This window comes from Myxine glutinosa, chromosome 13, assembly GCF_964187855.1.
Source record: "Myxine glutinosa chromosome 13, kmMyxGlut1.1, whole genome shotgun sequence".
Lineage (NCBI taxonomy): Eukaryota > Metazoa > Chordata > Myxini > Myxiniformes > Myxinidae > Myxine > Myxine glutinosa.
In genome coordinates this window covers 38,755,283-38,780,165 of record NC_136273.1, presented here as the reverse complement: position 1 = coordinate 38,780,165, position 24,883 = coordinate 38,755,283, and the positions used below count along the sequence as shown (strand labels likewise).

Genomic DNA, 24,883 nt, shown 5'->3' with positions numbered 1-24,883 from the left:
CAGCCGCAGCATTCGTCATTTTGTCTGCTCATCCGCGTGACCAAAACGAAATAAAGGGAGCTCAACCATTACACAGCGCTTTTAATGGCGCATGCCATAGGAACTCAACGCAATTTCGACTCGGCCAGAAAACGAGCAAATTTTGCAGGATGTTAACTGGAATTAGTCGTGAAAATATATCCAAAATACACAAAAATACCCACCCACAAAATAAACAACAAAACCCAAACAAACCCAAGGTCGACCATATTACACAATTAAATTACTCATTAAATTACTCATTAAATTACTCATTAAATTACTCATTGAATTACTCATTTCAGCATCGTATTGATTGCTGAACTGTTCATGGGTTTATACACACCTTAAAAGAGGTATGCTTTGTGGTGTTGCCCACCTACCACGTTTAATTAAATTAATTGATTGCTGAACTGTTCATGGGTTTATACACACCTTAAAAGAGGTATGCTTTGTGGTGTTGCCCACCTACCACGTTTAATTAAATTACACCATTTCAGCATCGTATTGATTGCTGAAATGTTCATGGGTTTATACACACCTTAAAAGAGGTATGCTTTGTGGTGTTGCCCACCTACCACGTTGAATTAAATTACATCATTTCAGCCTCGTATTGATTGCTGAAATGTTCATGGGTTTGAACACACCTTAAAAGAGGTATGCTTTGTGGTGTTGCCCACCTACCACGTTGAATTAAATTACATCATTTCAATTAAAAAAACATCGCTTCTACTGCTCCAGCCACAGCATTCGTCACTTTGTCTGCTCATCCGCATGACCAAAACGAAATAAAGGGAGCTCAACCATTACACAGCGCTTTTAATGGTGCATGCCATAGGAACTCAACACAATTTCGACTCGGCCAGAAAACGAGCAAATTTTGCAGGATGTTAACTGGAATTAGTCGTGAAAATATATCCAAAATACACAAAAATACACACCCATAAAAATAAACAACATTTATTCCGTTCAACAGAACAAACATTTCCTATATCATGACATGCATGTCTTCAAAATTATATGACCAAGAGAAAAAGTAAAACTAATTAAAAAACTGCGGGCAGTGATGATCCGGGGACCATACCGCTCCATCCTGATTGGACGAGTGCGTGCTAGAGTCGTTAACGACAGTCCAGATCCGATTGTTAAAAATTTCAACTCAATCGATCGAAAAATGAACGCAGGGATGCATTTTAAAGGTGCAGTGGCACTAACTGAGTTGCCACGAATATGGCCACGAAATTGCCAATATGGCCATCACAAAATATTTTCCTTAATCAATTGGCTCATAGCATAACCAATCTGCAAGTATTTCATCCGAAGATGTATCTCTGAGGACTTTTAATTAAATAAGTCATTTATAAATCAACGAGTTAATTTATTAAATGATTAATCAATAAATCAAAATTTTCCTTGACAGCCACATCACTTGGTCAGTGTCATGTCCAAATATCAGCTTCCTTACTCAAAAGGTGCCTGAGTTAATGTAATGTAATTACTGTAATAAGATTACTGCAATTACTGTAATGATTACTGTAATTACTGTAATTACCGGAACTGTAATTACTGTAATTACCTCAGGTAATTACTGTAATGTAATTACTGTAATGTAATAAGAAATGTAATTAATTAAATAAGTACTTCATTAATCGCTAATAATTAAATAACTCGTGAATTCTTATCCGATTTACTTAACATTTGAGTGTCCCCAAAACGTTGGAGCAAAACGTTGCAACAACGAAAGTGAAACGTTGTAGCGACGTTGTGGAAACGTCAGCAAAACCCAACATTTGAATGTTCCCAAAACGTTGGAGCAAAACGTTGCAACAACGAAAGTGAAACGTTGTAGCGACATTGTGGAGACGTTTTACAACAACATTATTTCAATGTTGCAGGAAAGTAATGTGAAAAACGTTCCCAAAAATGTTCTCTCTCTGTCTGTCTCTCTTTCTGTCTGTCTGTGTCTCTCTCTCACTTTCTGTCTCTCTCTGTCTATCTCTCTCTGTCTGTCTGTCTGTCTCTCTCTATGTGTCTGAATATCATCTTTATCTCTGTCTGTCTCTATGTCTCTCTCTCTTGCTTTCTGTCTCTCTCTCTCTGTCTGTCTGTCTGTCTCTCTCTATGTGTCTGAATATCATCTTTATCTCTGTCTGTCTCTATGTCTCTCTCTCTTTCTTTCTGTCTCTCTCTCTCTGTCTCTCTCTGTCTATCTCTCTCTGTCTGTCTCTCTTTCTCACTTTCTGTCTCTCTCTGTCTATCTCTCTCTGTCTGTCTGTCTGTCTGTCTCTCTCTATGTGTCTGACTATCATCTTTATCTCTGTCTGTCTCTATGTCTCTCTCTCTTTCTTTCTGTCTGTCTCTCTCTCTCTGTCTCTCTCTGTCTATCTCTCTCTGTCTGTCTGTCTGTCTCTCTTTCTGTCTCTCTCTGTCTATCTCTCTCTGTCTGTCTGTCTGTCTCTCTCTATGTGTCTGAATATCATCTTTATCTCTGTCTGTCTCTATGTCTCTCTCTCTTTCTCTCTCTGTCTATCTCTCTCTGTCTGTCTCTCTTTCTCACTTTCTGTCTCTCTCTGTCTATCTCTCTGTCTGTCTGTCTGTCTCTCTCTATGTGTCTGAATATCATCTTTATCTCTGTCTGTCTCTATGTCTCTCTCTCTTTCTCTCTCTGTCTATCTCTCTCTGTCTGTCTCTCTTTCTCACTTTCTGTCTCACTCTGTCTATCTCTCTCTGTCTGTCTGTCTGTCTCTCTCTATGTGTCTGACTATCATCTTTATCTCTGTCTGTCTCTATGTCTCTCTCTCTTTCTTTCTGTCTGTCTCTCTCTCTCTGTCTCTCTCTGTCTATCTCTCTCTGTCTGTCTGTCTTTCTCTCTCTATGTGTCTGACTATCATCTTTATCTCTGTCTGTCTCTATGTCTCTCTCTCTTTCTTTCTGTCTCTCTCTCTGTCTCTCTCTGTCTATCTCTCTCTGTCTGTCTCTCTTTCTCACTTTCTGTCTCTCTCTGTCTATCTCTCTCTGTCTGTCTGTCTGTCTCTCTCTATGTGTCTGAATATCATCTTTATCTCTGTTTGTCTCTATGTCTCTCTCTCTTTCTTTCTGTCTCTCTCTCTCTGTCTCTCTCTGTCTCTCTCTGTCTATCTCTCTCTGTCTGTCTCTCTCTGTCTGTCTGTCTGTCTCTCTTTCTGTCTCTCTCTGTCTATCTCTCTCTGTCTGTCTGTCTCTCTCTATGTGTCTGAATATCATCTTTATCTCTGTCTGTCTCTATGTCTCTCTCTCTTTCTCTCTCTGTCTATCTCTCTCTGTCTGTCTCTCTTTCTCACTTTCTGTCTCACTCTGTCTATCTCTCTCTGTCTGTCTGTCTGTCTCTCTCTATGTGTCTGAATATCATCTTTATCTCTGTCTGTCTCTATGTCTCTCTCTCTTTCTTTCTGTCTCTCTCTCTCTGTCTGTCTGTCTGTCTCTCTCTATGTGTCTGAATATCATCTTTATCTCTGTTTGTCTCTATGTCTCTCTCTCTTTCTTTCTGTCTCTCTCTCTCTGTCTCTCTCTGTCTATCTCTCTCTGTCTGTCTCTCTCTGTCTGTCTGTCTCTCTTTCTGTCTCTCTCTGTCTATCTCTCTCTGTCTGTCTGTCTGTCTCTCTCTATGTGTCTGAATATCATCTTTATCTCTGTCTGTCTCTATGTCTCTCTCTCTTTCTCTCTCTATCTATCTCTCTCTGTCTGTCTCTCTTTCTCACTTTCTGTCTCACTCTGTCTATCTCTCTCTGTCTGTCTGTCTGTCTCTCTCTATGTGTCTGACTATCATCTTTATCTCTGTCTGTCTCTATGTCTCTCTCTCTTTCTTTCTGTCTGTCTCTCTCTCTCTGTCTCTCTCTGTCTATCTCTCTCTGTCTGTCTGTCTTTCTCTCTCTATGTGTCTGACTATCATCTTTATCTCTGTCTGTCTCTATGTCTCTCTCTCTTTCTTTCTGTCTCTCTCTCTCTGTCTGTCTGTCTGTCTCTCTCTATGTGTCTGACTATCATCTTTATCTCTGTCTGTCTCTTTGTCTCTCTCTCTTTCTTTCTGTCTGTCTCTCTCTCTCTGTCTCTCTCTGTCTATCTCTCTCTGTCTGTCTGTCTCTCTTTCTGTCTCTCTCTGTCTATCTCTCTCTGTCTGTCTGTCTGTCTCTCTCTATGTCTGTCTCTATGTCTCTCTCTCTCTATGTCTCTCTCTCTTTCTTTCTGTCTCTCTCTATGTGTGGTTCTCTCTCTCTGTCTATCCAAATATCATCTTTAAGCTAATGTCCTTTACTGGGACAAGCAATCTCATAGCGATTTTATATTATAATAAATAGTATTTCATTTCTCTTGAAGCAATCCAGCCCCAACTTTCTTTGGAAGTCTTTTGCTGTCTGTCTCTCTCTCTCTGTCTGCCTGTGTCTTTCTCTGTCTGTCTCTCTCTCTGTCTGTCTATGTCTCATAATCACCAAACAAGAACAGTACACATTTCCTGTAATTATCTCTCATAATCAGGATAAATTTGGAACAGCCCTTAAACTAACACCAAGCAGATCAATTTTTATATTTAGGTTGAGGTTTCACACAAACGCTTTGCTTCTCGCAAAGCGTCCGCCAATGGGAACTAGAGGGAGGGAGAAGGAGCGGGAGCAGGAGACAGGTAGCCGGAATGGAAATGAGGGACAATGAGGGCCAGTGAGGGAGTGTCGGTATGCAATTTTCATCCAATCGCCATCTTTCACAATAATTCTGGACCGGCATGAGGTGGCGTTGTCTGTCATGAATTTATTTGTTGATCAAACGAGTTTTAGACATGGCGGGAAAACTGAAAAAAATTATTTATTTATTTATTTAAAACTGGTGTACACGATTGTACACGTGTACGGACCTTACCGAACCTTACCGAACCGGCAAACAAATCGCCTTGTGGTGCACTCATGGGCCGATTCGCCTCCAGAACAGAGTAAGGCTTTTAATACCCAGCGTATAATGTCCTCGCAAGCTCACGAATAAATAGAATCATTTAAAACGTTTCATCCTTGGATTACCTATGGACAATCTCAAGTCCCACACACCAAATCCTCCATGTATATACAACATAACTATTCCCAAGTTCGTAAATCATACTGGACAAAAACAAGACACACTCACCTTTAAAGGTCTTGTATGTGTCCAATTGATCTCAGCGGTGCCTCCAAATTGTAGGGGAAATGGTTGGGGAGACTCAAGACTCCAATGACCGGACACAGGTTTTACAAAAGGTCATGACTTTATTATTAACTGGTTGTTCACTTTCATTCCAATACCAAATAACTACCGTTTAACTCAATGGACCAGGTCACTCTATCCGCATGGTCCTTCTCGTTCGGCCGATGTTCCTCCGCCATTCCCGTCGGGCAGAGGTTCTGAGTATGAGTGCTCTCTCTCAGCGCTGTTCACAGGGTTCCGTTCCGTTCCGTAGGTCAGAGCTTCTGGTCACAAGTCTCCTGACTCATCGTTTGCTCTGGTTTTTATCGGCCTTGTCGCGCTAATCCTTTCTCCGCTAATGCCCCGAGGTCATGCATGCACCGAGTCCTGGCATCAGCTCGCTCCCCTCCTGCTGCGAGTTCCGTTTACCAAACGATAGGGGGGTGCTCCAGCCTGGGGCTGTGACCAGGTGGACAAGAGATTACCATGTTCGTGCACATTCTTGGCATCCATTTACGAAATCGTTACCAGTCTTTAATCAATGAGTTACCAGTGCCAATCAATAAGTTACACTGAGTTACACTTCCACACTGTCGTACCTTGCATCTGAAGGTCAGCTTGAATCTGTTTGGCAGTTGATCGAGATGCTTTCTCCACCATTCGAACAATCCTTCGCTGCAATCTTAGATCAAGTTTTCTCTTGCAGCCATGTCCAGGGAGGTTGGCTACAGTGCCATGGGCCTTAAACTTCCTGATAACATTGCGTATGGTGGATACAGGAACATCAAGGTCTTTGGAGATGGACTTGTAACCTTGAGATTGTCCATGCTTAGCTACAATCTTGTGTCTGACCTCCTCAGACAATTCTCTGGTTTTTCTTTCTTTTCTCCATGCTCAATGTGGTACACACAGTGACAAAAAACAGCAGAATGACTCCTTTTCTCTATTCAAACTGGTTGAATTTTTATATTGCAGGCACCTGCAACTCACTACAGTTGAATTCAATTTCAAAGTAAAGGAGAATCACCTGTTTGAAATTTAATTATTTCTAACAACTTCTAAAAGGTGCCAATAATATTGTCTGGGATATTTTAGGATTTCTGTGTGGAACAAGCTAAGATTTAGTAATTTTTTCAGCTTTTTTTTTTTTGTTCCACTGCAAACCAAAGAAATACATATGCAGATACCAAAATATTTTTTAAATTTCAACAATTTTCTGGAAGAAATGGTGCATTATTTGAAAAACGTGCAAGGGTGCCAATATATTTGCCCATGACTGTACATACACACATACGTACACACACACATACATACATTGCAACAGCCACGCGACGGGAGTCCGGTTCGAGTTTCATGGGTTGTGTCAAAGCGACCTTAACCGCTAGTTAAGTCCACTGCCCCTGTTTGTCATGTTGCAATACTCGTTGGGACCATGCAAGTAACCGAGTGATGCGCCAATGGGCACTCGCGACCTTCCTAATCTGGCCGAGCAACCGTAGATCATGAGCGCTTTCAGCCTGATTGAGCCAGCTCGTCCTGCCGTCCAAATGAGATCACCACAAGAAGAGAATCCAACCCCAAGACCAGATACATGTATTTAACAATTCAATGGCACAGGAGAAGGATTACATGAAGCAAATATAAACAAGCATTCTGAGTATTGTTCAAAGTGCCATAACTTTGTCAAAAATGATCGAATATGCAAATTTATGCACGGTTGATGCTGGTTTTCAAACTTGATCTGAGGTATGCTGAGACACGTGTGTCACACCTCGCCTCGTTGATAAGTCCGCAAGGTCGCTCCGTGGAGCGGCCTGCACGTATTGCACTGTGTGAATTATATAAATTATTACCAACTTACGGTCTGAGGTACTAGCGATTCAAGAGATATCCATTTTTTTATGGCACATTGGAGAAGCCAATGCGAGGTTCCTTCTTCCTCAGCTTGTCACAACTCTGTCAAATGCGATCGAGTTTAAAAAGTCAGAATTTGACCAAATCTGTTTTATTCGTTTGTTAATATACCTCAGCTATTGACAAATCTTAAATTAGAATTTTATTTGAGATTAAAATGACCGCGACAGGTCGTGTCCAACGATGCTTTCAGTCTGTACATGTGATAAATAATTAAATCCGCACACAACGCGTCTTCTTCTTCATGCAATAACAACTTCTAGCTTCCAGACCGTACATCCAATCATCTTGAAATTTTGCACACTTGTTACTCTTCATGACGTCTACTATAGTATGAAGTTTCACGTCGATCAATAAAGCGATTCAAGAGATATCCATTTTTTATAATATTTTCGTTTAATTAACGATATCTGCCAAACCACGTGAGCTATCGCAAATTCCAAAAGGACATTTTAGTAGACTGACATGCGGAACAGATCTGTGAAGTTTCCCCTCGATTGGATCAAAAATGAGGGAGGGGCTCGGTTTTAAAGGTTCATGCTTAAAAACGTCATAACTCTGAAACCATGTGACGCATGACGTCATGCTCGCTGACTTTTTTTGTTCGCCATGGGTATGCGATTCTGCCTCCAAAGTTTGGCCTCGATCTGTTCAGCCGTTGCAGAGAAAAACGGGGTTTTCGTGTTTTCACGAAAAACAATATGGCGCCCGAACCACGTGACCTGTGACGTCATAATTACCATTAAAATATTCTACAGACCGAGTCCCTCCTATGGTGAAAATTTTATCTCAATCGGTCCTATCATTGCAGAGAAAATCTTTTTTAAAGGAAATTAAAACTTAAAATGGCATTGAGTTAAGGATCATCAGAATTATCAGAATTCCCAAAGTTCAAAGTGCCATAACTTTGTCAAAAATGATCGAAACGTCGTGAAGTTCGAACTTGATCTGTAACTTATCATGAGGGAACCAGGTGGCAAGTTTGAAATCATTAGCATTAAGCGTTTAGAAAAAAAGTCCGGAAAACTGTTCTTTGCGTGACGGACTGACGGACTGACGGACTGACGGACGGAGGGACGGCGTGCAAACCTATAGTCCCCTCCGGTGTACACCGGTAAAGGACTAATAAGTTGGTAAATAAACACATTTTAACCCTTACCGCCCTCAAACAAACCAAACATCGCAGATTTCTTAACGGTTCTTATCTTAGGGCCGTTCATGCACTTTATAAGAATATAGTAAGTCGGGTTTGTTTAATGGCACCTCAGAGTTTCTTAGATCCCTAGAAGTACTAAACCACCATTTAGGGTTTTTTATTTATTGTTTCTTCTTCCCTTTTTGCTGATTCTGAGCTTTGTCTTTGAGCTGCTTTTGACATTCAGAATGAACTTTTGCATCAATAAAGGGAATACAAATATGTGGGGTTGACATAATTTTTTTAACTTGACCTAATTTTTATTAAAGTTATGACGTAATTATGGTCATTTTAACAATTTATACCATAACTCAACTAAGATGTGTCCGATCAGAACAATTTCCCTATGGATATCCCAGAGCAAGGCACATTAACACTTAATTTGCATCATACCCCTCTGAGTTAAAGGTCAAGATCAAATGGTGGTCTGAAAAATAAAACTTTTTTTTTGTCATCGCTCAATTTTTCTAATGCAGAGTGTCAAAGACCACTTGGCCTTCCAGGATGTTCTTGTTCCAATGTGGAGTGTCAGCCTTCCAGGATGTTCTTGTATCATAATAGAGTACCTACATTGAAGTTATGCACCTGATATTTGATTGGTGTCCTTGACTTTATTTTTGCACCATCTTGACTTTCTTGACAATCTTTTTGATCTTAACTTGAATCATTTTCCTCTGATTTTCATGATGTTGAGTTTATGGATAGTTTTTAGATGTGGACATATTTTTGTAATTTCCACTCTATCCGTAAATTTTTGTAATTTCCACTCTATCCGTAAATGTTGAAGGTAAAGATCATATGGCGGTCTGAAAAGAATATGGCCATCATTGGATTGCAGGCACCGGGGGAGGCGATCACCTTGTGATCACAGATATCTAGTTTATCTATTTATTTGTCTGGCGATAATCTATTTCCATTTGACCTATGTATTTATTGTGCACACCAAATGAATGAATGAATGAATGAATGAATGAATGAATGATCGTTTTAAGGCCATTTTCCCCGCTAGATAGAGCGGGGGTTAGCCTTGCGGGCCCCATGACAATCATGGTTCCCTGTTTGAGGCAATGTTTTTATGGCCGGATGCCCTTCCTGACGCCAACCCTTGGTCACGCTCTTACGATGCGCAGGGATACGGTGTACCTATTCTAAACCGGGGTACACACCGGGATCATTCATCCCAGCAAGCTGGTACTCAATTTGCCGACCTCGGAAGGATGACAGTCAACCCCCCTGGCGTTAATTCAGCGATCGATCGGGATTACGAACCCAGGATCCTGGGATCCCAAGCCGGCACCCTAACCGCTAAGCCAACACCAACCAAGATACAATTTTTCACTCCTGCCCAATGAGCACAATATTACACGGCTCTAAACACATGCTTCAACACATATTCCCCATCTCCAGTAATTTAAGAGTTTACTCCCCAAGGGAAGTAAAATGGTGGAGCTGTGAGAGGTGAAATGAGATAAGATGAGGGCGGTGGAAACAAAAATCATCATTACGGTTGAAATTGTGCAATTTGAAATACAAGACTCCATGGCCTGCGTCAAACATCTTCCTGTTCCCCCTGCGCCTTTCTCTGAGCAACAAGCGATGCTTACGACATTTTATCGATTATGTCACTGCAAGGGGAGGCACACGTTCGGTTATGATAGTAATCACATTGAATTTCCTAATGACAGGTTTTATGCTTCATGTGCAATTGTTACATATTTATGAAAGCAATTGCATTACCAATTTGAGCATTCCTGTGTAAGTGCAAAGTGTGTTCTACATTCACAACTTGGCCATTTAAACTGAGCCACCATTCAAAATGAAATGGCTTCAAATTCACTGTGAAAATGTTTGTATCTCAATAGATTACACCAAATGGCTGTTCCTAGGTATTGTGGCCAACATTTTGGTTTATGTGATAAAGTTAAATGCAGATCGGAGTTCCAACAGGATGGTGCAGTGGTTGTGCACTTACCCAAGGTGTTTGGCCTCGGTTAAATTTCCCCACCGGTCTACAAACGATCATTCTGGTGTTCTGCAAGCAGGACGAGGCATCAATGTGTGCACCATCCCTTGGATGGACATTAAGCTGGGCATCCCATCTGCCAGCATTAGTCTGTGGACTGGCATTCCATTACCCCGTTCCTTATGGCCGGCACATTCACATAAAATGAGTGAATGAATGAGTCTTTGGACGATAAATATCTCACGGTGGCTTTCGATAAAGTGTCGGTGAGCTATCACCGGTGTGCTCCACAGATTTTAATTGCTGACTTGACTACTGCTGCAAAGGCAAAGATAAACTACCTAGTGCATTACTTGATATGCCTCGGCTTTGGCAGCACTGGTCCTGCCTTAGGGCAGAGCACCGGAGGAGGAGGAGGAGGAGGAGGAGGATGAGGGGGAGGAGGAGGAGGAGGAGGGGAGGGGGAGGATAAAGGAAGACTTCAGGGGAATATTGTGTTGTTGTTGGAAGGGAAAAGGAGAGTGAATGATTCACAAAAAGTAGATTTGAGTCGATTATGATGTGTCTGTTATTCATTCATTTGTTAAGACCAAACATTATTGCATAAAAATAACATTGACTTGTTTAATAGCTTTGTGTGGCATTGTTTGACATTGTGCTGACAAAATTGGAGTGCAACTCGAGCAAACCCTACGAATTTGATCGTAATGTACTCAAGACTTTGTGAATCCCTAAGATGATATTGATTCCCTCCTGAGACCTCTGCCATTCCCTTTGTTTCCTGCTTAGGATGGGAAACTTCCCCATCAATCCATCCATCCAGCAGAGTGATCTCCTCAAATGCGAAGAGCAGCTGAAACACGCAGACACCTTCTTACAAGCCGTAAGTCCATAAAACCAACATATTTGCTTATTTTCCTTAATTTTTCACACAAGAGCTGAATTTGGCAACAAATACAGATGAGTGACGTATGAATAAAAAAATGTTGTATTATAAAAAAAATAATTTCTAACTGTGATTGATGTGTGTTAGCGATTAGACAAAGCGGTTTTGTCATCGACTGATATATTTGCTTTAACAAATGATTACGAGTGCGGTATTTATTAAAAGTAGAATATAAGTACCGTTGCTTCGCTGGCGGGGATATCAATATTTGCGTCATTGCAAAAAACAAAAACAGATTTGATAATAGGGGGAAAAAATCAAATTAGGCGGTGTATAGGTAGCGGCCTAATTGTACAATCGGGGAACGAGGAGATTGTTAATAATCTATTAATCGCAGCGTTTTTAGATGCTGAATTGCGAATAATAAACAACACATTACGAGGAAGGTCAAAGTAATTATAATTTATCACCCTGCCCCTCTTTTCTTTCTTTTGATCAAACTGTCTGGGGACTGGGGTACATATTAGGCACAGGCCATGGGCATGGCAGGAAACAAACTGAGGTGTCCTCATCTCTGCCTTTGCTTAATTGCTTAAATGCTAAAGAAACGGGGTTTTCCATTTGCGCAGCATAGCTGAGATTGCTAATCTATGGAGCAAGAACAAAAAAAGGATTCCTGGGAGAACTCCATGCAGGGATATAACCAGCGTTGCAAGTTGGCGTTTGCAGTTTCGTCACATGTGCCCACATACCCATAAAAAAAAAATTGTCATCGATTACATTGTCATCTCACACTTTAAATATATAAACTAACAACATTTAAATATATAAACTAAAGTACACAATTGTAGCGGTTACCGCTGGATGCACACAATCGCCTTGCACCGGCCAGAACACGGCCAGACGTGCCTCTCCCGGGCATGCCCGTACTCACTGTTCCCGGGCACGCCCGAACCTTCCGGGCACGCCCGGTCTCGTCTTTCCCGGGCATGCCCGCTCTCGCCTTTCCAGGGCTCGCCCAGAGCGTCCGGGCATGCCCGCTATCGCCTTTTCAGGGCTCGCCCAGAGCGTCCGGGCATGCCCGCTATCGCCTTTCCAGGGCTCGCCCAGAGCGTCCGGGCATGCCCGCTATCGCCTTTCCAGGGCTCGCCCAGAGCGTCCGGGCATGCCCGCTCTCGCCTTTCCAGTGCTCGTCCAGAGCGCCCGGGCACGCCCAGCCTCGACTTGCCAGGCCGCAGCCAAACACGCCCGGGCAGGTCCAGACTCGCCTTTCCAAGGCTCGCCCTTGACACCCGGGCATGCCCGGTATAGCTTTTGCCGGGCAAACTTCCCGACATAAATGTGTATATATATTGCTGCCCGATAAACGGGCTTTTCAGAGTACCCGAGTGTGATACATTTATTAAACCTACTCGGACGAATTTCCATCTTTGGTCGCGTCAATTCTTTCAACTCGCGTTAGAGCACAGCTCCTTCACAATTAACCAGTTGTCTAATCAGTTTAAATGTGAATGTACTTCATTTTGAGGGTAAGCTCATCCTTGATGGTACCGTAGTAAAACAGCATTTTCATTTCAGGAGCATTTGCGGTGGTGCAGATGTGTGTACAAGCTAAGTGTACTGAAAACTTTAGAAACAATGTGATAACTAAAAGCGTCAAAAAGTCAGTTATTCACAAGCTTGATGAAAAAACTGGCTGTGCGGTGAGCCCCCGAGAGTAATGTGAATAAGGATAACACACCTGAGAGAGCAGGCCATAGGAAGCAGGCCTAATAAAGTATGGGTCATATGGAGCGGGCCACTGAAAGTGCCAGCCATACAGTGCGGGGCCCCGATTGCATCCACGTATGGAGTGGGGCTCCAAGTGCATTGTCCATACAGAGCAAACCCTGAGTGCATAGTCCATATGGAGCGGGACCCCCGAATGCTCTGTCGGTACAGAGCGGGACCCGGAGAGCGCTGAGTGCAAGGAGCGGGCCCCCCAGGAGCATCGGCCATTACAGAGTGGGACCCCGGGAGCACTGGCTGTAAAGAGCAGTACCCCGAGAATGGTGGATGTCTGGCGCAGGACCCCAAGAGTGGCGGTAATATGGAGTGGGCCTCGCACAGCACTGGCTATATGGTGCAAGCCCTTGGAGTGCCGGCCATGTTGTGCAGGCAGGCCCCCGTAAGACCATCCATATATAGTCAGCCAATGAGAGTGCCTGCAATACGGAGTGGCACCACGAGAACACAGGCTGTATGAAGCAGGACCCCATGAGCACCGTCCGATGGAGTGGGACTCTGAGAGTGTCAGCCATATGTAGCCGGCCAATGAGAGTTCTGGCCATATGGAGCACAACCCCGAGATCACTGGCCTTATGGAACTGGACCCCCAAAATCTCAGGCTGTACAGAGCATGCTGCGCAAGCACTGGCCGTACGGAACGGGACTCTTGAGTGCCAGCCTTACGGAGTGGTCCTCAGGAATGCACACTGTATAGAACAGGGCAATGGAATTGTGGTTGTAGGGAACGGCCCCGGGAAAGCCAGCTGTACTTCACAGGCCCCCTGGATCACCGGCCGTACTTAGCTGGCTCTTCGCACGTATGGAGCGGGACCCTTCGAGTGCCGGCGTAATTGAGTGGGTCCCCTTGAGTGCCGGTGGAATTGAGTGGGTCTACTAGAGTGCCGGTGGAATTGAGTGGGTCCACTTGAGTGCCGGTGGAATTGAGTGGGTCCACTAGAGTGCCGGTGGAATTGAGTGGGTCCCCTAGAGTGCCGGTAGAATTGAGTGGGTCCCCTCGAGTGCCGGTGGAATTGAGTGGGTCCCCTCGAGTGCCGGTGGAATTGAGTGGGTCCCCTGGAGTGCCGGTGGAATTGAGCAGAACTCCAAGAGTGCCAGCGGAATCGGGCGGAATCGAGAGCAACCCCAAGAGTGATGGCGGAATCGAACTGTACCCCAAGAGGTCGGATGGAACGTGACCTAGGGAAGTGCTTGTCTTACGAATCATTGGCTCTACGGAGCAGGCCTCGCAAGCACCATATGTACAGAGTGCGCCTCGTGAGCACTGGCCATACAGCATGAGCATAGCAAGTGCCATCACGTACGGGGTGCTGATGGTATGGAGCAGACCACCCCAGCACTTTCTGTACAGAGCGGGCCTCGCAAGTGTTGGCTGTATGGAGAAGTTCTCAGGAATTCCAGCCATGCAGAACAGGGCGATGAAATGCCGGCGGACCCCTGGGAGTGGACCCCCTGTGGGTGCCAGTAGCATGAATCGAGCCCCTTGAGGTGCCAACTGTATGGAGCAGGCCCCTAAAGGTTTCGGCTGTGTGAAGCGGGCCCTTGGGAGCGCCAGCCATTAGGAGCAGATCCCAATGAGTGCTGACTGTATGACACAGGCCTTCCCCACTCCCCCGAGTGCTCCGGCCATACAACACAGGTTTCTGAGAGTATCAGTTATACGAGACAGGACCCATGAGCGCTGGCCATATGGGGCTGGTCGTGGGAGCCATAGCCCTACGAGGAGAAATCGGAGCCATCAGAGCTCCGGTTGTGCGAAACAGGCCTTTGGAGTGCCGGCCATACAGAACATGCTTGTCGCAATGATGCTTGTTGTGTGTATTCCTTCGCTGTTACTTTTGTTCTACTTCTAGTGAAGCAGTTTGTATGTTTCCAATTTGATAAACTCTTTTAAACACATTCTATACTGCTCTTCATGTAGTTGGTGCACTGTGACTTCATCGGTGACATCTCAGTTCATTATGAATGTGTGCATTCATGTTGAATTAGCTGGCTTACCTGACATCGTAATACATCTTCCACAAACACACACAAAGACACCACTGATGCTCAATAATTTGAATCCATAACAAGATGTAAGTACCCAGTTATGAACGGAGTAAGATGCAGTGGAACGGTGACTTCTGCTGCAGACTTTGCGATAAGATGCTTTATAATTGTATCATCATTTGTTTTCTCCTTCCTTTGGGCAGGACCTTCGTCGTGTCGACACCAACCACCTTCCTTGGCACCTAGATGAGGTGACGATTTGCCTTACTGAGGTGTACGAGTTACTCCAAAAGCTGTTGTTGGATGTAACTGTGCTCCAGGACAACCGCGATCCAAATGCAGAATACATCAGCAACAGGTGAGCTCCTGTGCGCTCTAACTTACTTGCCTTTGATATTTTGTGTTTGAGTACCAGACCAAGTACTGAGGCCATGGAAAGACATGCCCAGACGTTAAAATTACAAATTGTCCATTTGTGACTGGAATTCATTGGTACCTTTGGGAGAGTTGTATCCTTTTTTTTTCTTTCTTTTTTTGTATACTGAATCGAGGCTCGTGAAAGAGCTAACATTTACTTCACAAACAAATCAACCAGACAAACAAAATATATATAAAGAGGGAGCGGAAGACAAGATGGGGAGAGAAGGGGAAGCACACAAACACAACATTTGAGAGCAGGGAGATGTGTGGAAGGGAGAGGGCTTGGAGGGAGGAGGCGTGGGAAGGGGGGGGGGGGGGGGAGGGAGAAGTATAAAACACAAGGACACCAAGGACTTCCAGGACAGAAGTTGGTATTTCAAAAAAGTGGAATTGGGGTGAAATTAGCGGGGGTAGAAAAGATCAAGGTTTTGGATGGGGGAAGATAAGAGATGGTGGTGAACAGCTGTTTTAAAGACCTGGAGGGTGGAGTGGGATTGAAGAGAGTGAGGGAGTTTGTTCCAGAGGCGGGAGAAAAGAGGAATGAAGGAGTGAAGGTGAGCAGAGAGTCTTGATTTTGGCAGTTTGACCATAAGAGGGTTGCAGGCAGATCTTGTGCGACCTGTAGGAATATTTGCGGGACAGAGCCCAGAGAGAGCTGGGGGGGCAAGGCCAGAGAGGAGTCGGTAGAAGACGGAAAGACCACCAACCTGCCTGCGTCAATGTCAGTGACAATCCTCATGTCACTTTAGATATTAAATAATTTAATACATCTGACTAAGCACTTGTGGAAGTACAAGTGATACTGTGGATGTGGTATGGTAACGGGCACTAGACAACATGATGTACTCTCATTAAAACTGTCTTACCATCTCCACACAAGGTAATTTATCTCATTTCTCACCATGTATGCTGCCTGACTGGCTCTCATCGTGCCACACCGCCCACTTTGCTTTACTTCCACACACCCTCCATTGTGGGCCATAATCTGGTCCCTCGGTTAGATGAACAAGTACAGACACAGCCCGACACCGACAATCCCACAGAAGCTTGAAAACACAATAGTGACTTCACTTCTCGTCTTTGTATAGCTTCTTGTCCCCATCACGACGCCTATGGACAGTACACATGATATGAACCATTGATGTATCACTGATGTGGTACATATGATTTGTATACATGTACTGCATGTACACATGTATTAGGAATGCGTGTGGATTTGTCTGTGCATTCTTCAACACAGTCTCTTTCACGACATTTCAATAAATTACAAGGACAACCAATCTCATGGTTTCCTTTAAGAGATTGGATGGATGATTGGATAATTTAAGGTTTTAAAAACTCCTTTTTCACATTTCTCCTTTTTCGTTTTGGTTTTAGCGAAACACCAACATCGACACCACCGACTGATGCTCCACAAATAGTACTGCAACTGGACATCAGACAATCTCCATTACACTTTTTGTAATTTTTATTATCAAACGTTCTCTGGGAAACAAACTCTGCCTTTAATTATCATCGCCTTCTCTCTCTCTTATTGTTTCCTTCGACTCTCTTCAATCCCACTCCACCCTCCAGGTCTTTAAAACAGCTGTTCACCAGCATCTCTTATCTTCCCCCATCCAAAACCTTCATCTTTTCTACCCCCGCTAATTCACCCCAGATCCACTTTTTTGAAATTCCAACTTCTTTCCTGGAAGTCCTTGCAGTGTCCATATGTTTTATACGTCTCCCACCCCTCCCCCCAAGCCCTCTCCCTCCCACAGATCTCTCGATGTCCCTGCTCTCAAATGTTGTGTTTGTGTCCTTCCCCCTCTCTCCCCATCTTGTCTACCGCTCCCCTTATTATATGTTTTATGTGTCGGTTTGACTTTTTGTGTGATTAATGTTCGCTCTTTCACGAGCCTCGATCTTGAATACAAAAAAAATAAAAAATAGATTCATCATCTCCTGCCTTATTTTTTTCCTTCGACTCTCACCATCTTATGTCTTATTGCTTCCTTCGACTCTCATCTGTTTTGTTTCCTTCGACTCTCAACATCTTCTGTATTATTGTTTCCTTTGACTCTCATCTTCTTCTCTATTATCGTTTCCTTCAACTCTCATCTTCTTCTCTATTATTGTTTCCTTCGACTTTCATCTTCTTCTCTATTAATTGCTTCCTTCGACTTTCATCATCTTCTCTATTATTGTTTCCTTCAACTCTCATCTTCTTCTCTATTATTGTTTCCTTCAACTCTCATCTTCTTCTCTATTATCGTTTCCTTCAACTCTCATCTTCTTCTCTATTATTGTTTCCTTCGACTTTCATCTTCTTCTCTATTAATTGCTTCCTTCAACTCTCATCTTCTTCTCTATTATTGTTTCCATCGACTCTCATCATCTTCTCTATTATCGTTTCCTTCAACTCTCATCTTCTTCTCTGTTATTGCTTCCTTCGACTCTCATAAACTCATGTCTTATTGATTCCTTCGACTCTCATCTGTTTTGTTTCCATCGACTCTCATCATCTTCTGGCTTATTGTTTCCTTCGGCACTCATCATCGTTATTATTGTTTCATTCGACTCTCATCATCTTCTGGCTTATTGTTTCCTTCGGCACTCATCATCGTTATTATTGTTTCATTCGACTCTCATCATCTTCTGGCTTATTGTTTCCTTCGGCACTCATCATCGTTATTATTGTTTCATTCGACTCTCATCATCTTCTGGCTTATTGTTTCCTTCGACACTCATCATCATTATTGTTTCATTCGACTCTCATCATCTTCTGGCTTATTGTTTCCTTCGGCACTCATCATCGTTATTATTGTTTCATTCGACTCTCATCATCTTCTGTATTATTGTTTCTTTTGACTCTCATCATCTTCTGTATTATTGTTTCCATCGACTCTCATCATCTTCTGTATTATTGTTTCCATCGACTCTCATCATCTTCTGGCTTATTGTTTCCTTCGGCACTCATCATCGTTATTATTGTTTCATTCGACTCTCATCATCTTCTCTATTATTGTTTCCTTCGACTCTCATCTTCTTCTCTGTTATTGCTTCCTTCGACTCTCATAAACTCATGTCTTATTGCTTCCTTCGACTCTCATCTGTTTTGTTTCCATCGACTCTCATCATCTTCTGGCTTATTGTTTCCTTCGGCACTCATCATCGTTATTATTGTTTCATTCGACTCTCATCATCTTCTGGCTTATTGTTTCCTTCGGCACTCATCATCGTTATTATTGTTTCATTCGACTCTCATCATCTTCTGCCTTATTGTTTCCTTCGACACTCATCATCATTATTGTTTCATTCGACTCTCATCATCTTCTGGCTTATTGCTTCCTTCGGCACTCATCATCGTTATTATTGTTTCATTCGACTCTCATCATCTTCTGTATTATTGTTTCCGTCGACTCTCATCATCTTCTGTATTATTGTTTCCATCGACTCTCATCATCTTCTGGCTTATTGTTTCCTTCGGCACTCATCATCGTTATTATTGTTTCCTTCGACTTTCATCATCTTCTGTATTATTGTTTCCTTCGGCACTCATCATCGTTATTATTGTTTCCTTCGACTTTCATCATCTTCTGTATTATTGTTTCCTTCGACTCTCATCTTCTGTATTATTGTTTCTTTTGACTCTCATCTTCTTCTCTATTATTGTTTCCTTCGACTTTCATCATCTTCTGTATTATTGTTTCCTTCGACTCTCATCATCTTCTGTATTATTGTTTCCTTCGACTCTCATCATCTTCTGTATTATTGTTTCCTTCGACTCTCATCATCTTCTGTATTATTGTTTCCTTCGACTTTCATCATCTTCTGTATTATTGTTTCCTTCGACTCTCATCTTCTGTATTATTGTTTCTTTTGACTCTCATCTTCTTCTCTATTGTTGTTTCCTTCGACTTTCATCATCTTCTGCATTATTGTTTCCTTCGACTCTCATCATCTTCTGTATTATTGTTTCCTTCGACTCTCATCATCTTCTGTATTATTGTTTCCTTCGACTCTCATCATCTTCTGTATTATTGTTTCCTTCGACTCTCACCATCTCCTGGCTTATTGTTTCCTTCGACTCTCATCATCTTCTGTATTATTGTTTCCTTCGACTCTCACCATCTTCTGGCTTATTGTTTCCTTCGACTCTCATCTTCTGTGTTATTGTTTACTTCGACTCTCACTGCTCTCTTAATGTTTCCTTCAACTCTTATGGCCCCCATGTCTTCATTTCCTTCGACTCTCATCGCCTTGTGTCTTAATTTCCTTCGACTCATGACATTCTGTCTTCTTTTTTTATTTGACTCTCATTGCCTTCGTCTTCTATTTCCAGCAAAAAGTAATTCCAGTTTGTGGTTAAACCTCGTAACTCGACAATCCCCATAATTAAATGGTATGATCATTACTGTGGAGCTCACATGCAGTGATTTCATTCCTTCAGTACTTTCACTGGTGGTCACATAGGCGAGGGGGTGTGGTGTGGCTGGCACTGCAGGCGAGGGTGTGGCTTGATGCTTAGGTTGGGCTTGACTTGCTGTGGCAAGTGTTGGAGGGCAGATCTGGCTATTGGGGTTCAGGGTGGGCCGGAAATGAGGAAAACCTCTCCTGCTCGACTCTATTGCTAAACTAATGAACAAGATTGAATGGCCACAGGTGATGGCAAACTTCAGAATGGAGAGTTCCTAAAATATATATATATATATATATATATATATATATGTATATATATATGTATATATATATATATATATGTATATATATATATGTATATATATATATATATATGTATATATATATATATATATGTATATATATATATATGTATATATATATATATATATATATATATATATATATATATATATATATATATATATATATATATATATATATATATATATATATATATATATATATATATATATATATATATATATATATATATATATATATATATATATATATATATATATGGTTGATTTTGTGTATTAATTATGTTGAAAAAAGTTGTTGGTCCTAATTCTATGGTTATTAATGAGTGTGAAAAAACACAGCATTCTTGATTTCAATACCATAACCCTTACCCCCTATAAAAAAAATTAACTCACTCCCACAATATCCCTAACTTATTGTGAGTAGTGTATATGTATATATATATATATACAGTCACGTGAAAAAGTAAGTACACCCCATGTAAATTTTAGACTTTTTCAACATATTTCAACATACAGCTATTTGATCTTCATTTCAACAATATTGATCGATAAAGGTGATATAATATAACAAATATCATGAAACATTTACATTTTGTAGTCAATTGTATAATTTAAATAAACATAAATGCAAATTTCACATGTGGAAAAAGTAAGTACACCCTTGGCTCTAATAGGTGGTATTGCCCCCTTTGGCAGAAACAACCTCAAGTAGGCGTTTCTTATAACTGTCTACCAGTCTCTGACATCGTCTGGGAAAATTTTTTGCCCACTCCTCCATGCAGAATTCTTTCAGCTGTGCGATGTTTGAGGGGTTTCTTGCATGCCCAGCTCGTTTCAAATCCCCCCACAACATCACGATGGGATTTAGAGACGGGCTTTGACTTGGCCATTCCAGAACCCTCCATTTCTTTCTTTTCAGCCATTCCTTGGTGGATTTACTGGTATGTTTAGGGTCATTGTCATGTTGCAAGGTCCACCTTCCGTTGAGCTTCAACTTTCCGACAGATGGCCTCACATTATCCTCAAGCACCCTCTGGTACAATGAAGAATTCATAGTGGATTATATGATGGTGAGCTGCTCAGGCCCTGATGCAGCAAAGCTGCCCCAAACCATAATATTTCCACCACCATGCTTTACAGTTGGTATCAGGTTCTTGTGGGCACATGCTGTCTTTGGTTTTCGCCAAACATGTCTTCTGGTACTGTGGCCAAATAGCTCTACCTTTGACTCATCTGTCCAGAGCACATTGTTCCAGAAGTGCTGGTCTTTGCCTTGGTGTTCATTGGCAAACTTTAGTCTTGCCCTGATGTTCTTTCTGGACAGCTTGCCTCCTGGCACACCTTTTTTTTTTCTTTTTTTTTTTTTTTTTTTGTATACAAGATCGAGGCTCGTGAAAGAGCGAAAATTAATCACACAGAAAGACAAACAGACACATAAAACAAATAACATCGGGAGCGGTAGACAAGATGGGGAGAGAGGGGGAAGGACACAAACACAACATTTGAGAGCAGGGACCGAGAGACATGTAGATCCCATGTAGATCAAATTTGTGCAGCCTCTTTCTAATGGTCGACTCTTGCACTTTGACATCAACAGTGGCAAGAGCTACCTTTAGGTCCCGTGATGACATTCTGGGGTTCTTAGAGACTTCTTTCAGCATCTAGCGGTCTGCTCTCGGGCTGAACTTGCTGGGGCGGCCTGGCCTGAACAAGTTGGCAGTTGTTTGGAATCTTCTCCACTTGTAGATGATCTTCCGGACAGTCGAATGATTTATTTCAAATTGTTTGGAGAGCTTTTTAAATCCTTTCCCAGACTCGTAGGCATCTATAACCTTCTTTCTGAAGGCCTCAGAGAGAGAGCTCTTTTGATCTAGGCATGGTGACGCCACACACTTCAGCAACAAAGAGCAAACCAAACTAAATGTCTGAGGTTTAAATAAGATAGGTTCCTCCAAGATCCTCTCTAACGATGTTCTAGTCATTTGCACCTGAGCTGGTGCACCTGATTCTAATTGTAGGTATTTGAAGTAGTGATAAATGTAGGGGTGTACTTACTCTTTCCACCTGCGAAATTTGCATTTATGTTTATTTAAATTATACAATGGACTACAAAATGTAAATGTTCAATGATATTTGTTTTATTATATCACCTTTATCTGTCAATATTGTTGAAATGAAGATCAAATAGCTGTATGTTGAAATGTGTTGAAAAAGTCAAAACTTTACATGGGGTGTACTTACTTTTCCTCGTGACTGTATATATATATATATATATATATATATATATATATATATATATATATATATATATATATATATATATATATATATATATATATATATATATATATATATATATATATATATATATATATATATATATATATATATATATATATATATATATATATATATATATATATATATATATATATATATGTATATATATATATATATGTATATATATATATATATATATATATATATATATATATATATATATATATATATACACGTACACATATATATTTGTTTTACGTTCTAAGATAACTTTGCTTTGAGGAGAATGCACTTTGAGAAAGGCAGCTGGAAAAAGCTTTGTACGTTTGTTTATTGGACGGGTAGTGACTGTGAGTGAATATCTTAATGAAATGCTCTCTATCCGGCAGGATAACACAGTTGGATATGGAGTTACAGACTCTGTTGGGCTACAGGGAGTACCTGGAGAAACAGGTCGTGCTAATTCAACAAACTCATGGAGATCGCAAGTCTAGTACCATGTCAACATCCAAATTTGATGCACAGTACGTTCATGCTGAACCAGTAATCATGCAGCAGGTTCATACGGTGCAACAGCTGCAGGCACCCAAGGCACAGATCCACCAGTCTTTATCACATGGCATCACAAGCCAGCAGCCCATTGGGTCAATGGCTAAATACTCCACAGGCTTCTCCACACAGAGCACAGGATCTCGTTTTGAGAGAGGGGACAACAGAGAGCAGCATCGAAAAATGCGGAACCTCGCTCATGCCACGCTGGTCCGCTCTACAGAAAACCTGTCGATCCAATCCAAAGGTCAAACACATTCTCAGACACAGGTGCAATCGTTCAGCCGATCAGATATGCAGCCACGCTTCCAAGAGAACACAAACGAAGCGGAGAGCCAGATGAGGATGTTGGAGGGACTTCTTCAAGGAATTGAACATAATGAGGTAATGTTTTTGAGCTTTTCACAGGAAGTTCAGTTGGTAGTGTATGCAGAAGAATTGAGTTAATGAAGAAGTGTGTAATCGTTATGATGAATCTGGACATTCATTGGACCATTCGTCAACACCATCATATCTTTACTCTGTCTCTGCAATATCAATTTATCATTCATATTACTATTATGATTTAGTTTGTAGACAATAGATCGGGACAGACACAAATGTTATAATGTACCAAAATACAAGACTTACAATAATGCAGAGGGAGAAAGAGATTGAGGTCACTGAGATCAGGAAACATATTTCAAACCTTCCAACATTAAAATTAACAAGCACAGATACATTCAAAGTACACCGCCCCCATGCCAAATAAAGAAATATCTTCTAGCACAGCATTGCTGGCACATTATGGAGAGTGTACAATAATTGATTGATTAATTGCATAATTAAAATCAATAAATAATGATCATAAAATATTTTCTTAATCAATTGGCTAATAGCATACCTAAACCACCGATGCTTCATCTGAAGCTGTAACTTTTTGAAAATTAATTAAATAAGTCATTCATCAAAAAAAAAAAAAAAATGAATTGATTAATCAATAAATAATTAATCGATTAATTGATTAATCATTAAATCAAAAATATCCTTCATAGCCACATCACTTCGTCACTGTCGTGTCCAAATATCAGCTTCCTGCCTCAAAAGGTGCCCGAGATGTTGCCCAGAAGAGAAAGGAAATAAATAAGTACTTAATTAATCGATAATAATTAAGTAACAAATCAATGAAGTGATTAATCAAAAAACCAAAAAAAATACTCTTTTTGTCAAAGCGCTTGTTCACTATTGTGCCGAAATTTCAGCTTCCTAGCTCAAAGGATGGCTGAGATATCGCCTGAACAAACAAACCAACAAGGAAACAAACAAGTACAGATACATTCAAAGTACACCGCCCCCATGCCAAATAAATAAATATCCTCCAGCATGGCTCATAGAGACTGAATTGGGTGGTTGAGGTGTACAATAATTGATTGATTAATTGCACAATTAAAATCAATAAACAATGATGATAAAATATTTTCTTAATCAATTGGCTAAAAGTATGCCTAAACTACCAGTGCTTCATTCGAAGCTATAACTTTATGAAAATTAATTAAAGAAGTCATTAATCAAAAAAATTAAATAATTGATTGATTAATCAATAAATAATTAATTGATTAATCAATGAATCAAAAATATATTTTATAGCCACATCACCTGGTCACTCATGTCCATATATCAGCTTCCTCGCTCAAAAGGTGCCTGAGATATTGCCCAGATGAGAAAGAAAATAAATAAATGATAAGTAATGAAAATAAATAAATAATAATCATAAAATAATTAAACAATTAATAAATTGGCTAATAGAATACCTAAACCACCACCGTTTCATCAGAATCTGTAACTTTAAAAAAATTAATGAATTAAATGATTAATCGAATAATTAAATAATGAATCAATTGATTGATTAATCAATAAATCAAAAAAGAGCCTTTACAGCCAAATCACTTGGTCATTGTCATGTCCAAATATCAGCTTCCTAGCTCAAAAGGTGCCTGAGATATTGCCCAGAT

At 41.1% G+C, this 24,883-nt stretch overlaps 1 protein-coding gene across 1 annotated transcript in view; it reads left to right on the top strand.

The window, feature by feature from the left end:
- The window catches only part of LOC137413576 (dystonin-like), a 72,550-nt gene that overhangs the window by 24,415 nt on the left and 23,252 nt on the right, over window positions 1-24,883 (top strand). The window contains exons 2-4 of the mRNA XM_068099009.2: window positions 11,064-11,157; window positions 15,138-15,292; window positions 22,733-23,276. Coding sequence (XP_067955110.2) covers window positions 11,064-11,157; window positions 15,138-15,292; window positions 22,733-23,276 — 793 coding nt within the window. The remainder of the gene's footprint in view (window positions 1-11,063; window positions 11,158-15,137; window positions 15,293-22,732; window positions 23,277-24,883) is intronic.